This window comes from Podarcis pityusensis (assembly GCF_964106645.2).
Source record: "Podarcis pityusensis genome assembly, chromosome: Z".
NCBI lineage: Eukaryota > Metazoa > Chordata > Lepidosauria > Squamata > Lacertidae > Podarcis > Podarcis pityusensis.
The window spans coordinates 42928765-42941819 of NC_138044.1; the positions used below are offsets into that span (position 1 = coordinate 42928765).

At 42.3% G+C, this 13055-nt stretch overlaps 1 protein-coding gene across 7 annotated transcripts in view; it reads right to left on the minus strand.

Annotated features, from left to right (window-relative positions):
• The window catches only part of AFF2 (ALF transcription elongation factor 2), a 396915-nt gene that overhangs the window by 138777 nt on the left and 245083 nt on the right, over positions 1 to 13055 (minus strand). For all 7 annotated transcript variants that reach the window (XM_080991062.1, XM_080991061.1, XM_080991060.1 and 4 more), the window contains 3 exons: positions 11884 to 11976; positions 10167 to 10203; positions 9885 to 9936 (listed from right to left, as the gene is read on the minus strand). In XM_080991062.1, coding sequence (XP_080847188.1) covers positions 9885 to 9936; positions 10167 to 10203; positions 11884 to 11976 — 182 coding nt within the window. The remainder of the gene's footprint in view (positions 1 to 9884; positions 9937 to 10166; positions 10204 to 11883; positions 11977 to 13055) is intronic.

Sequence of the window (13055 nt, forward strand, 5' to 3'; positions counted from 1 at the left end):
AACAGGAAGATGTAGAAAAACCCACTAGTAAATCAGGTTGGGTGTTCATTGTTGTATAACCACCCCACAAACAAATCAGAAAGAATGCTCAATAAAGATAATCTAACCTCCACATAAACTTTGTGCAAATAGATCAGGATGAATGCTCAATAAAAACAGGTTGTCTGGAGGAGCCCCGCCTTCTTTAGAGAAGGAAGGAAGAAACGGGGGGGGGGGCGGACAGCACCTCACTATATTTTAGCTGCTGAGGCAACTGGGTACCAAAAGCACTACGTAGCCATGTGTGTACTGACATTCAAAATGGAGAGGTAATGGCTGAACCAATTCGTGAAATTCTTTTTCAATAGTACATCAAAGGCCCCACGCTTACATTTTTTTCTTATGGTTGGGCTGCTTGTTCCTGCCTCCTTTAAAGTACCAATTAGGCCTGAGATGCGCATGCAAATTATTCAGCACCGGGTCATTAAAATATAACCAAATTAAATTCCCATTGTCACAGAATCTTTTAAAGTAATTTATAAACATGTCAAGAGTAGGCTGCTTATTAGACCGGGCTAGCAAATATTTTATTCTGACGGGGAGGTTAAGATGCATGTGATTCATTTGAATAATGAAAACAAATTAAAAGATTCATTTGTAAATTATTTTGAAGAATAGCCTCATCTGCAGGGGCACACCAATCTTAATTATTTGTCTGCATTAAATATAATCTGAATTGTCTATTATTAACGCTGCACTGAACGCTCGCCTGTGAATATTTTCTGTGCGATAGGTATGCTTTCAAAAGAGACAACCCCTCCCAGTCCTTCTACATCTCTGAATGTTCACCTCCCCCCCTGCACATTTCACAATACATACTTCTGCTGTGTTGTCACCCTCCCTCCCTTTTCTCTCTGCCAATCAGTGTAAGATTCCAGCCAATCAGGGGTCACAGAATGAATCTGATGGTATCAAGGTGCTGCATAACTAATCAGATGTGTTTATATGACAGCATCACTGAGGGAGAATGGAGGAAACTGGAAGAAAGAAAACTCCCTTATACCGAGTCCAGACCCTTGCCCATCCTGCTCAGAATTGCCTGCACTGATTAGTGGCAGCTCTCTAGAGTCAATCACAGCCCTACAGGAAGATGCTGAGGATTGAACCTGGGACTTCCTGCATGAAAAGCAGTTGCTCCGCCACTGAGTTTACTGCCCTCCCCCCAATTGATAAGGCAAAGCTTCCAGTTAGATCACCTACTTTCCCCACTGTATCAGCTAACACTTTCAGGACCTTTTACTGCCTCCCTGCTCCCAAATCACAAAACGTATCACCTGGTTTGGCCCACAGATGCACTACCACAAATGCAACGTGTTTCACTACAGCCCATCAATTTATGTCCATCAATGTTTTGCCAGCATTTATGAACCCTGCCCCACCTTATACTGAGCCTTTTCATTTCCAGGTTTTCAGCACAGCTGTTTCAGTACTGAGACTGACCTTTCCTCCTTCTTCGCAAAGTACCTGTGGATTAGTTATTAGACCTGGAGCAGGAGACCAGCTACATTTGTCCATCCTGGAATTTTATAGGCATTGTGACTTTGCTGCTCAGTTGATCTTTCGTGGTATTTTATCTATTGTGCCTTTGCTGTTTTTTTAAATTAATCATAGACTAGCAATGATTTGTTGTAATTGCTGGGAGTGATTTTCTGCTTAAATACTACTTGCTGATATTCTGAGTTAATTTTATCATGTAATTTTTATTTTTCAAATGGATGGTTGGATGTTACCTTATTTAAGTCATATATTTTTATAGCCCAATTTTTCATTATCACTTATTTGTACTGGACTGGATTGTCATAGAATGTATGACCTTTATTGTATATTTGCTAAATCTATGATTGCCTTGTGTACAGCAATGTATAAGTGTGGTATACGAATCGGAAACAAAATTAAATCAACACATTCAACTGCCTGTCATCAAATGCCACAAAACCAATTCATGCATATGTATGTGTGAACCAGCCTTTGAACTGTGCTCATGATGAGACAATGCACAGAACCCAGCATAATGGATCCAAAACTATAGTTGCACATCAAGCGGATGCAAGACTATTTATCCATCTAGCTCAGTATGATTTTCTCTGACAGTGATTCTCCAAGTTCTTAGGCAGGGAGGTGATGAATGTTGGAAGTTTCAGAACAGATAAAAGAAACTACTTCTTCAAACAGCACATAGATAAACTATGAAACTTTGGAGGCAGTGATGGCCACCAGTATGGATGGTTTTAAAGAGGTTTAGACAATTTCATGGAGGATAAGGCTATCAATACTTACTAGCCGTTATGTCTATGTTCCATCTCCATGGCTGGAGTCTGTACGTCACTTAATACCAGTTGCTGGGTATCACAGAAGGGGAGACTGCTGTTGCCCTCAAGTCCAGCCTGTGGGCCTCCCTTGGGTATCTCTGATTCAACAGGGCTTATGTTCCTGGAACAATTTCTGAATGCTCCACTGTTGGAGCCATTATGACTCTGAACACCAGCTGCTGGGATTCACAAGTGGGGAGAGTGATGTTGCACTCAGGTTCTACTTGCAAAGTTCCCACAGGCACCTGGTTGGCCACTGTGAGAAGAGGATGGGCCACTGGCCTGATCCAGCAGGCTTTGCATATTTTCATGTACTGCTAGCTTAAGTGAAAATGTCTTGGGTTGACCATGTGGCCATCTGCAGGTAAAACACATGATCTGACACTTAACTGTGGCCCCTCCCATCTATTTCCTAATACTAGAAAATTAAAAAGTAACATGTTTCCAATAAAAATAATAATTAGAAAATATAGGCGTGCTCATGCCTTTTTATGACTGCAAAAAGTTCAAAACTTGGGGGAGTTGGAGAGGAATTCAAATGCCACCACTGACAAGACTGCGTTGTTTAATGTTCCTTGTCAACTTCGAGAGAACACAACTGCATTTTGATTTGAATGTTCTGAAGAGCAATATTGACTGTTGTCACATTACCCAATATGAAAAGCTTGCTGTGAAAACCCTCTTGATGCCTGATTGCTCTTCATAAGGGGTTCCTGCTGGTTCATTTCAAAGAATGAATTACCTTTAATTCATAGCATGAAGACATTGCCAGTTTTTGTGTGTGTTTTGTTTTCTGTGCTCCCAGGTGGCTCCTTTTGATGTGGCAAAGAAGTTCCAAAAAGATAAGATGAAACACTCTTCAAGAGTAGCTAGATATCATGAAGTGTGTTTCCTTTTTCAAACAGACTTCCAAGAAGTATACTCATAGTCTTTGGGGTTAGGAATCTAGTGGCAATTATCACTGATAGCGCCAATCTTGTAATAATATAACTTCTAGCTCAGTAATGGCCCCTTGCTTATTTTTCATTGTTTTGAGCTCTTTAAAGACACTGTTTTGATTGGGGTTTGTTAAAGTGTTGAAGCAGCTGAGTTTCGTTCAAGACATAAATCTGTTGATGTAAGATGAGACTAAGACGCTGCTAAGATTCAGTATGCAAATGACCTTTACACATTTCAATATACAGTATTAACTGGTTCTGAACTCACAATAACCCATGGTTTACCATGATGAGAGTAAGCCACAGGGAATCTCAGGCATGCACACTCTCAATGTTCCTCTTCTCCCCCACTGTGGCCACAAAGAAAAGAATGAAAACTTCCACTTACATTTTTAAAAAACTTTGTTTTTCAGTTTCTGAAAATGCTTATACCAATCGCCATATAATCCCCCCAAGAAACATTCCATGCACATACAGTGGTACCTTGGGTTAAGAACTTAACTCGTTCTGGAGGTCTGTTCTTAACCTGAACCTGTTCTTAACCTGAGGTACCACTTTAGCTAAGGGGGCCTCCTGCTGCTGCCGAGCCACCGGAGCACGATTTCTGTTCTCATCCTGAAGCAAAGTTCTTAACGCAAGGTACTATTTCTGGGTTAGCGGAGTCTGTAACCTGAAGCATCTGTAACCTGAAGCGTCTGTAACCTGAGGTACCACTGTACAAGGCAAATGAAACTGCCAAACATTAAGCAAGTTTGTACAATAGTTTAGGAGTTCACTAAAGCAATTAAGTGCTTTCTACTATCCATTTTAACAGATTGTCCCAGAATGAGCAGTAGGTAGCTAGTCACTTCCATTTTTTGTTTAACACATCTTAGCATGTTACCGTAAACTGTGGTTAATCTTAACTCCAGATTACTGAAAAAAGCCATCTGATTCATATCCCATGGTTTGAAACTGGTTGGCTTCAAACAAACTATTGCTAAGATTAACCATAGTTGTTGGATACATATGAAATGACAAGCTGCAGTTAATTAAAAATGGAAGCAAAGGGTTTCAATCTCCTCCTTGCAACTTTGCTCGAAGAGGAGGGGAAAGGGGGAGCATGCTGGCCCAAAGCTCACTGTGGCTCATTCATGTCATGATAAACCATGGCTATCTTGACATATTCATTTATAATCCTAAGAGGGCTTTAAAAACAAATCTTCGCAGACATGGGGCTCAAGAGTATATAAACATTAATATGACATTTGCTTGCAAATTTATTTTCTTTTCCTGTTTGTATTGAGCTACAATGCTGTCTGCACCTATTCATTAATGTCATCACCAACACGTACCCAACCACATAATGATATGCATTTGCCCCAGTCAAAGATTGCCATGATTTTGTACCCATCTGAAGCCTTTGCTCAATATTATTTTGGAACTTCGGAGCACCTTCTTCTTTTACTTAGGCTTCTGCCTTGATTCTGTGAAACTGCCAGTCTCACAATACACTTCTGCTGATCTTTGGACATGTAGATGAATCATGGGATGTTGTCATGCCATTAAAGTATAATGTGTGAGCCTGTTTTAAAAAGGAACCGGTGAACCCAGCGAGAACCATCTGCTTGCAATCTGGTGGTTGGTTTTTCCTTTAACACACCCAGGATTGTAAGGACACATGAGGGCCTTAAATATGTATCTTGAAATTGTTACTGAGGCTGTGCTGTCCTCAAAATCACTAGTGCTTTTCTGGTTGTGAGCTGCTGGCCTGGATCCACTTGGAATCCACCCAGGGCCCATTTTAAATGAAGGACATCATGTTCTGTTTGTCACATTACTGAGCATTCTTGAGGACTTCCCTTAAAAGCCAGTCAGAAGTAAAACGAGGAAGTGAAGAGTCATAAAAAGGATCCTTGTCATCAAATAACATTTTGAGCTCACTCTATTAACACACTGTTAAAAGGTCCTGGCTCATGGGCTAGGGAAGCTACTGAGAATGATTAAAGACTTGGAAAGGCAATGTTTGAGGATGCACACCAAATCCATCTCTTATTATTTCAAACAACCTGGCCAATTCTTTCAAACCACCATTTCACCAGTTCCTGGAAACTGCAGGAAAGGACAGTGCTTTTCCACTCAGGTCCTGCTTGCGAGCTTCCCATAGACATCTGGCTGGTTTCTGTCAGAGCAGAATGCTGGACTACATGGGCCAATGGCCTGGTCCAGAAAGCTTTCCTTGTCTTTTTATGTACATTTAGAACTGCCCCTCCCCAAATGCATCCATGATGGCACTTCTTTTCATTCTCTAAAACTCCTGACACACCCCTCCTTTTTCTTTGAAAGCTTTGGTACAATTTCTTTGTACCTATTCCCTGCATTAGGGTTGAGGGACCTATGGCCCTCAAAATGTAGCTGCATCTCCTATCATCCCTGGACATTGGCCATGCTGGCTAGAGCTGATGGGACTTGGAGTCCAACAATATCTGAAGGGCCACAGGTTTTCCAAACCATTACTCTGCTCCAGGTAGTAAGAGTCACCAAATATGTAGGATGTTCCACATTTTAGGATAAATGCAAACATTGAAATAAAATATACATTTAAATGTGTGTGTGTGTGTGTGCTCACGCAAGCACCCCCCTCCAGATTAAAGCTGAAATGTGATCAAATGGGGTCACATATGTGAAACAGACACAAACTGGGGGGGGGGGGATGTTCTGGTCACCTAAGATGGCCTCCATAAGACATCGTAAACCAGGTGTTGGGAAACTTTGGTCCTTCAGCTATTACTGAACTACAACTCCCATCAGCCCTAGAAAGCATAACCAAAGACCAGGGATGATGGTAGCTGAAGTTCAGAAAAATCTGGAGATTCAAAAGTTTATCACATCTTCTATAAACATCCCTCCCCGCTTCTTCAAAACTGGCTCAACTATATGTCCATAGGACCCAGGGGCAGGAAGCAACAGCAAAGGTTTTGCAGATCTTCCTTTGGAAAGTAAAAATAAAAGTAACTTTTTTATTTCAGCTTTGATCTGTCACGTGTAAAATCCATCACCTTCCCTAAGATGGCAGATCATTCCTCACAGGATTCTGATTGATAGCGCTGGAACCTTAGATCAAGCAGCAAAACAATAAGAGAGGATCATAAAACGTACTCTCCGTGTCTCTGGTTTTATATTTGGCTTCCTGTAGAGAGAGCTTTGGTCCCATTAAATGCACTATATACCACTGAGCCTAGAAATGCACTCTCCTCCTCATCCTGAAAGCAGGCATATAACCATATACACCATGATTGACATATCTACTACTGCTTGTTATAAACTACGGAAACACTTTTTGTGATAAACTCAACTAAAACTAAAACTCAACTCAACTAAAATATTTTTTTCCAGCACACAATTCCAGCCTATCTGTTTAAAGGAGCAAAACCATTTTTTTAAAAGCAAAGATGCCAACTGTTTTATTGCAGGAATGGCACACTGATGTAACCTTGAAATAGGCTGCATACATGCTAACCTTCCTGAAGCACAAAAACACAGATCTGGACTTGCTGATGCTCATCCTCACCATACTGCTTTCAATCTACACAAGGTTAGGTGTGGTTACTTGAAAACTTGAATCCCCTTGCTTAGGTTATCCATGCCTTTTTCTCCCTGCACATGCCCCAGGTGAAGGAAGAAGGAAGTAGTGATTGAAATATTGGAATACGCCCACCCACATTATGCACATTTGCACAGCGGGTCAGCGGTTCGAGTCCCCGCAACGGGGTGAGCTCCCGTTGTTCAGTCCCTGCTCCTGCCAACCTAGCAGTTTGAAAGCATGTCAAAGTGCAAGTTGATAAATAGGTACCACTCCAGCGGGAGGTGAATGGCGTTTCCGTGCGCTGCTCTGGTTTGCCAGAAGCAGCTTAGTCATGCTGGCCACATGACCCGGAAGCTGTCTGTGGACATATGTTGGCTCCCTCGGCCAGTAAGGTGAGATGAACGCCACAACTCCAGAGTTGTCTGTGACAGGACTTGTCAGGGGTCCTTTACCTTTTTACATTATGCTATAGCTGGGACCACCTAAACCTATTTTTCAAATGGACACATTGCAGGGTAACACAGAATCAGGCTGCAACCAGATTATGTTTTCTGAATTAATCCAGTTTCTCAATAAGAGCTTATTGGGGGCATAAAAACATGCAGTATTTCCCATTTTTGTGGGGACTACATAGAAAAAAGAAGAACAAAGACTCAGCTTTTGTCGATTCTAGATTAAAAATGCCATAGCTATGCAGCCATATTGTGTTCTCAACAACACAACAACATTCTGCTGATGTGCTAACACCATTTTGCAGAAAAAAGCAGGAAGTAGAGAGCACCTTGTCGTTCGCTGCTGGCTGAGCAACTTCCTATCATTCCCACCTGTGACACACACAATTCCCTCCCCCACCAGAAAGTCAACACTGTTTTGCAAAACAGCTAAAAATAAAATGACAAGAGTGGTTTTGCTACTTCCCTATCAAAAGGTATTAACAAAGATGGCCTGAGCATATATGCTCAATGCTCAGAGTCCCTAAACATCCTAATGCCAGAAGCTATAAATGATTGACGTTGCAAGTCCAGGCTTCTGCTTTCCCTTGCTGACAAGCTGGAGAATTCTCAAGTACAATGAGGTTTATGTTTTTTCTCACTAAATAGAAACTAACAGACAACTGCCGGAGGGAGGGAGGCAAAATGCTGGCCCCCTAGGCAATCCCAGCTGGCAGAATGCTTCGAAAGCCTTCAAAATGAAGAGGAGGACCTGCTTCATCCCTTCTGCCTGCCAAGGGAACCTGGCCTCTTAGCTAATATTAATAGAATTGTAAGAGACCATGAGGGTCAACCAATCCAACCCCTTGCAATGAAGGAATATTTAGCCCAACATGGGGCTAGAACTCACAACTCTGTGATTAAGAGTCTCATGCTCTGCCCACTGAGCTATTCAGGGTTAGCTAAGCTTCCACATCTTGTCATGGCCAATGTTCTCTGGCACTACACTGCTCCTCTCAGCAAGACTTTTGTACCTTTGCATGTATTTATGCAGCCATTCTGGATTGAAAAGGTTTGTAGATTAAGATCACAGGACGAGCTTGCTGGATTAGGCCAGTGGTCTATCTAGTCCAGTGTCCTGCTCTCACAGTATTGAGATGCATTATGTGTCAAGTTTGTGGCTATCACTGCCTCCTGAAGGAGCAGCTCAGGAGGTGACTTGCACTGGAGATACTGCAGTTACACTGTTCCCTAAGTGTCTAGCTGTCATTGGATGCCTGCACACATGGGAAGATGGTGGCTTGTCAGTTAGCAAACATGCACTTGCATTGTGTGAACTAAGGCTCCTTTTCTGCACCTCTGTCTCCCCTCGGATTCTGGTAAGGATGGAAATTCACTACTTCCTTCAAACCCTTCCCAGTGGTTGCCAGCAGGTCCTGCCAGTAGATCACTTCACCAGCTATTGAACCTTCCCAGCTTGAGCTGGCCTTTGCTCCTAGATTACATGAATCTGGTAAGCAATAAAGCCCCTTCCACATAGACAGCACTGGTATATTGTTCTTACACGTCAATAATACCTCTCCAACCACTTCTTAAAATGTGGTGGGGGCAGACAGAGAAACTAGAAGGAAGAAAACCAACACTTCCTGCTTAGTTATTGGGTGAAAGAGGTCCACATACATATACTCTGCTGAACTTTCACACAAACTATGGTGTGTTCTGGGTGTATTTGAGATGAAGTATTAGTAACAGTTCTCAGAACTAATATAGACAGTGGAACAACAAATGTGGAATGAAACTTTGTGGATAAAGTGCCTTACATACACAAAGCATTAGAATACACACATATACAACACAAATTATACATATATATCCTGCCTTCCCACAAGCATTTATGCATACCCTTCCCTCTCATACTTTCAGTGAAGAACGTTTTGATTCTGTAAGGGTAAGATTTACTCTCTGCCCCAGAAATCCATTTTCTGGGGTTTTCTATGAGTCACTGTTCCAGGCACGCCTTTTGATTGGAGGGCAGCCTCTTTCAAAGGCTTTTCTCTCCATTGGGAATGATTGGATGCTCCAAACTCACCCAGTGCAGAAATGAGACAGAAACACCTTTCTTTCCTTTCCACAGAGGCTAACCAGAAGGAGGGAAAGCTAGAGGATAATCATGCATAGGGAAACTGCAGGCAGCTTCTCCCATAGATGAGCACTTCTTCTTCTTTAAAAATAATTAATTTCCTATAGCGTGCTAGTGTTCCCCTGCACATTGGGGTAGACTCAGATACGGTCATGCTTGGAGTAGACCCATTAACATGCCCAACAATTTCATGGACCTACACTAAGCATTATTAAGTCTGGATTCTGACCATAGTTTACGAATGATCTTGAACGCAGCCTGGATATTGCTGGACTACAACCCCATCGGCTTCAAGTAGCATGACAAACCAGACAGGGATTATGAGAGTTATAGCCCAATACTATGTGGAGGGCACCATGTTGGGAAAGGCTGCATTGCAATACATCACGGCAGGAAAACACAGCATCATCACTCAGGCATATTGAAAACTTTTCAAGGAGGAAGGAGAGGGAAATTACTTACGATTTCTGTGGCACTGATTTGGTTGCAACTTTGCCAGCCGGCTCTCCCCATTCTGAAAAGAAAGAAATCACATCCATATAATTGCACTGAATTTAACAGCACTCTCAAGAAAGGCTTAAGTGACATCAAAACTGGTCCACAACACATTAACACAACAGTGTGAATAAACAACATCTATTTCAGCAGCGCACTGATTAATTTTAAACCTGTTGTCTTAATGATACTGTATAGTGGGCAGAAAATGATAACTGATAGTTTCAAATAATATCAGGGAAGACCTACTTTGAACTCCACATCCTGAGGTCAGATGCTGTGGATCCTACAACAAAAGCACACAAAATGTCAACATTAGTTAAGAACTTATGAAGGAAAACCTGTATTTTCTCCTTAGACTAAGGCACCAAAGTGACCTTAATAAACAAAGGAAGCCCCTTACAGTATGTAGTTCTTGCAACAACAATGGCACCAGAGAGAAACATTTGTTCATTTGTACAGTCAGAGAAAACTATTGAATTGTAGCCAATTAGGGCCCTTTCTGCACTATGCATTTAAAGTTATAGCATGGCTTCCCCTAAGAATCAATGGAACTGTAGTTTCATGAGGGTGCTGAGAGTTACTAGGATACCTCTATTACCATCAGGTAGCTATGTGCATCTATGCCTATGAGTTGGATCATGATAAATTAAGGGGTTTTTTTGGACTGGGCAAGTGAACAGGCAATCTTCCTACAGGGCTATGCCTGAGCCACTTGTTTCTGCCAGTGTTGACATATGAACCAACCAAGGCTCTGATATCACCATCAGAGGTCCATCTTTGTAAGCCTCCTCCATGGAAGGCCCAGAGTGTGGCAATACAACGATGGGGATTTTCTACAGTTCAGCTCCCTGGTTGTGGAATGTTCTCCCCAGGTGGGCTTGCCTGGCACCATCATTATATATCTTTAGGTGCCAGGCAAAAACTTTCTTCCATAACCAGGCCCTTGGCCTTTAACTATCTATGACCTTTCATAAGTGGGTAGGATGTATTTCCTTTCCCCCTTTGTTTTAATGTATCTATGTGGGGTTTCTTGTTGGCTGGTTGGTTGGTTGGTTATAAAGACTCTCCTCCTGCAAGAGAGGGGAGTGGTTGTGGTCGGGAGCCGGACTCCGCCTCAAGCAGGGGGCGTTAGCCCCCTGCCTCCCACTCACCTGGCTGGGGCCCACGCCCACGGGCAGGCACCCAACCAGGTGCCTGTGAGGGGGCGTGTTTAGCAGCCTAAATTGCTGTGGCACTAGCCTTCCGGCCTCACTATGTGGGGTTTCTTGTTGGCTGGTTGGTTGGTTGGTTATAAGTTGCTTTTGGTTGCCCTGGGCAAGATAAAGCAAATAACAAATAACAATAATAATAATGTCCTAGGTGATGGAGCAGAGACAGTGCCAACTTGAAGTTTGAGCCATCTTTGGTCAAGGAAGCAAGATAAGAGTGTTAAGCAGCTTCTGGGCAGGTATAGAATCAAAGAATCATAAAACTGTAGAGTTGGGACCACAAGGGTCATCTAATCCCACACCCTGCAATCTAGGAAGCATTTACCCAACATGGGATTGAACCCATGAGCCTGAGATTAATAGCCTCATGCTCTACTGACTGAGCTATTCCAGGATTTGATAAAGTACCACTTCTGGCAATCTATCGGGCTTGTCCCTGGGATATGATTCAGTGCCCATAACAACCTTCCCAGACAACGACAACACCTCCTGGGACCGGACATCGCCTGTCACACACTTCACCAGGATAACTGGCCTCCAATTCTTCAAACTTCCCCCACCCCTCTTCTGTAGCTGGCCAGCCCTTCCAAGATGTCTCTATGGGGCGCACAACAACATTGTTGATATGCATAATTAAGTTGAATACGTTCAGGGCTGAACTGACGCCAGTGTAGCCAAAACAGTAATCTAATTCAGCTGAACCAACCTATGGTCTTGATGCCCAATCTGCATTTCAAAGTCCACTCTTAACCTACCTGTGCCTTGCCCGAAATGGGAAACTTATTCTGTTCAGCCTTTCCAGGTGTGTGTATAGCAGTAAGTGGTGGAGGCCAGGAATGGGTCATCTCCTAGCAAGAGAACAAAGAAAAATCAGAAGAATGTAGTCCACATTATACCCCCATCTATTTTCTCTGGGTTGTAGCCAATGCAAGTTCTACTCAGAGCAGAACCACTGAAATTCATTGCCATGGCTACCTTAAGTTCATTAATTCCAAAGGATCTATGGTGAGTAGAACTTTGTTGGCTACAGCCTTCTATTTTGCTTATGATTTAATGAGCATTCAGAAAGACATTGACCATTTAAAATATATTTAAAGTACAATGATACCAATTCAAATAGTCATGGCTTCCCAAAAATAAGTTTATTAAGGATTCTGAGTGTTGTTAGGAGGCCCCTGTTTCCCTCCTAGAGCTACTATTCCCAGAGTTCCCTGTGAAGAGGGATTGTCTGTTAAATCACTTAGTGGATTGTAGCTCTGTGTGGGGAATGGGGTGTCAAGATTTTCACCCCTCAGTGTAATGATTTCAGAACAACCATACTGGATAAGAAGAGTAATATTCAATGTTCATCCTCATTTTCTCCAGTGAAATACTTATTCCCAACACAGAAGCTCACCCTTGTTCTAAGTTAGCAATACAGCTGGACCTGATACACACTTCCGAAACACTGATAGGGAATAATCAAGGTTTCTTCATTCACTTATTTGTGGAAAGAATTAAACATCTAAGATTGGAAGGATTTGAAAAAATCTCTGAGTATCACAGAAGTAACAGAAATGTTTTAAAGTGGGGTGTAATGGAAGTTCAGAAAATCAAACCAGGGTTTACTTCCATGTGGTTTGGACTTACAGAGTCATGTTAGCTATTGGAAAGGGTGCAGAGTTTATGCCCCGAAAGAAAAGGGATTAAATGACAGTTAAGTGGGTATGGTTTTGTTGGCTTCAGAGTTGCTTTGGCCCTAAGGATGTATCTGCTTATCAAAGTGTATTCCTTCCTAGAAAAATTATTTAAATATTGTTTTAATTGACACGGTGTGTTTTATTATAAGGGCTAGGCATGCACACTTCTCCAGCCAAGTCTCCTCCTCCTTTTTCTCCCCCCCCCCCTTCCAACCATCCTTTTAAACTAGTTGTACATGCCCTGAGGT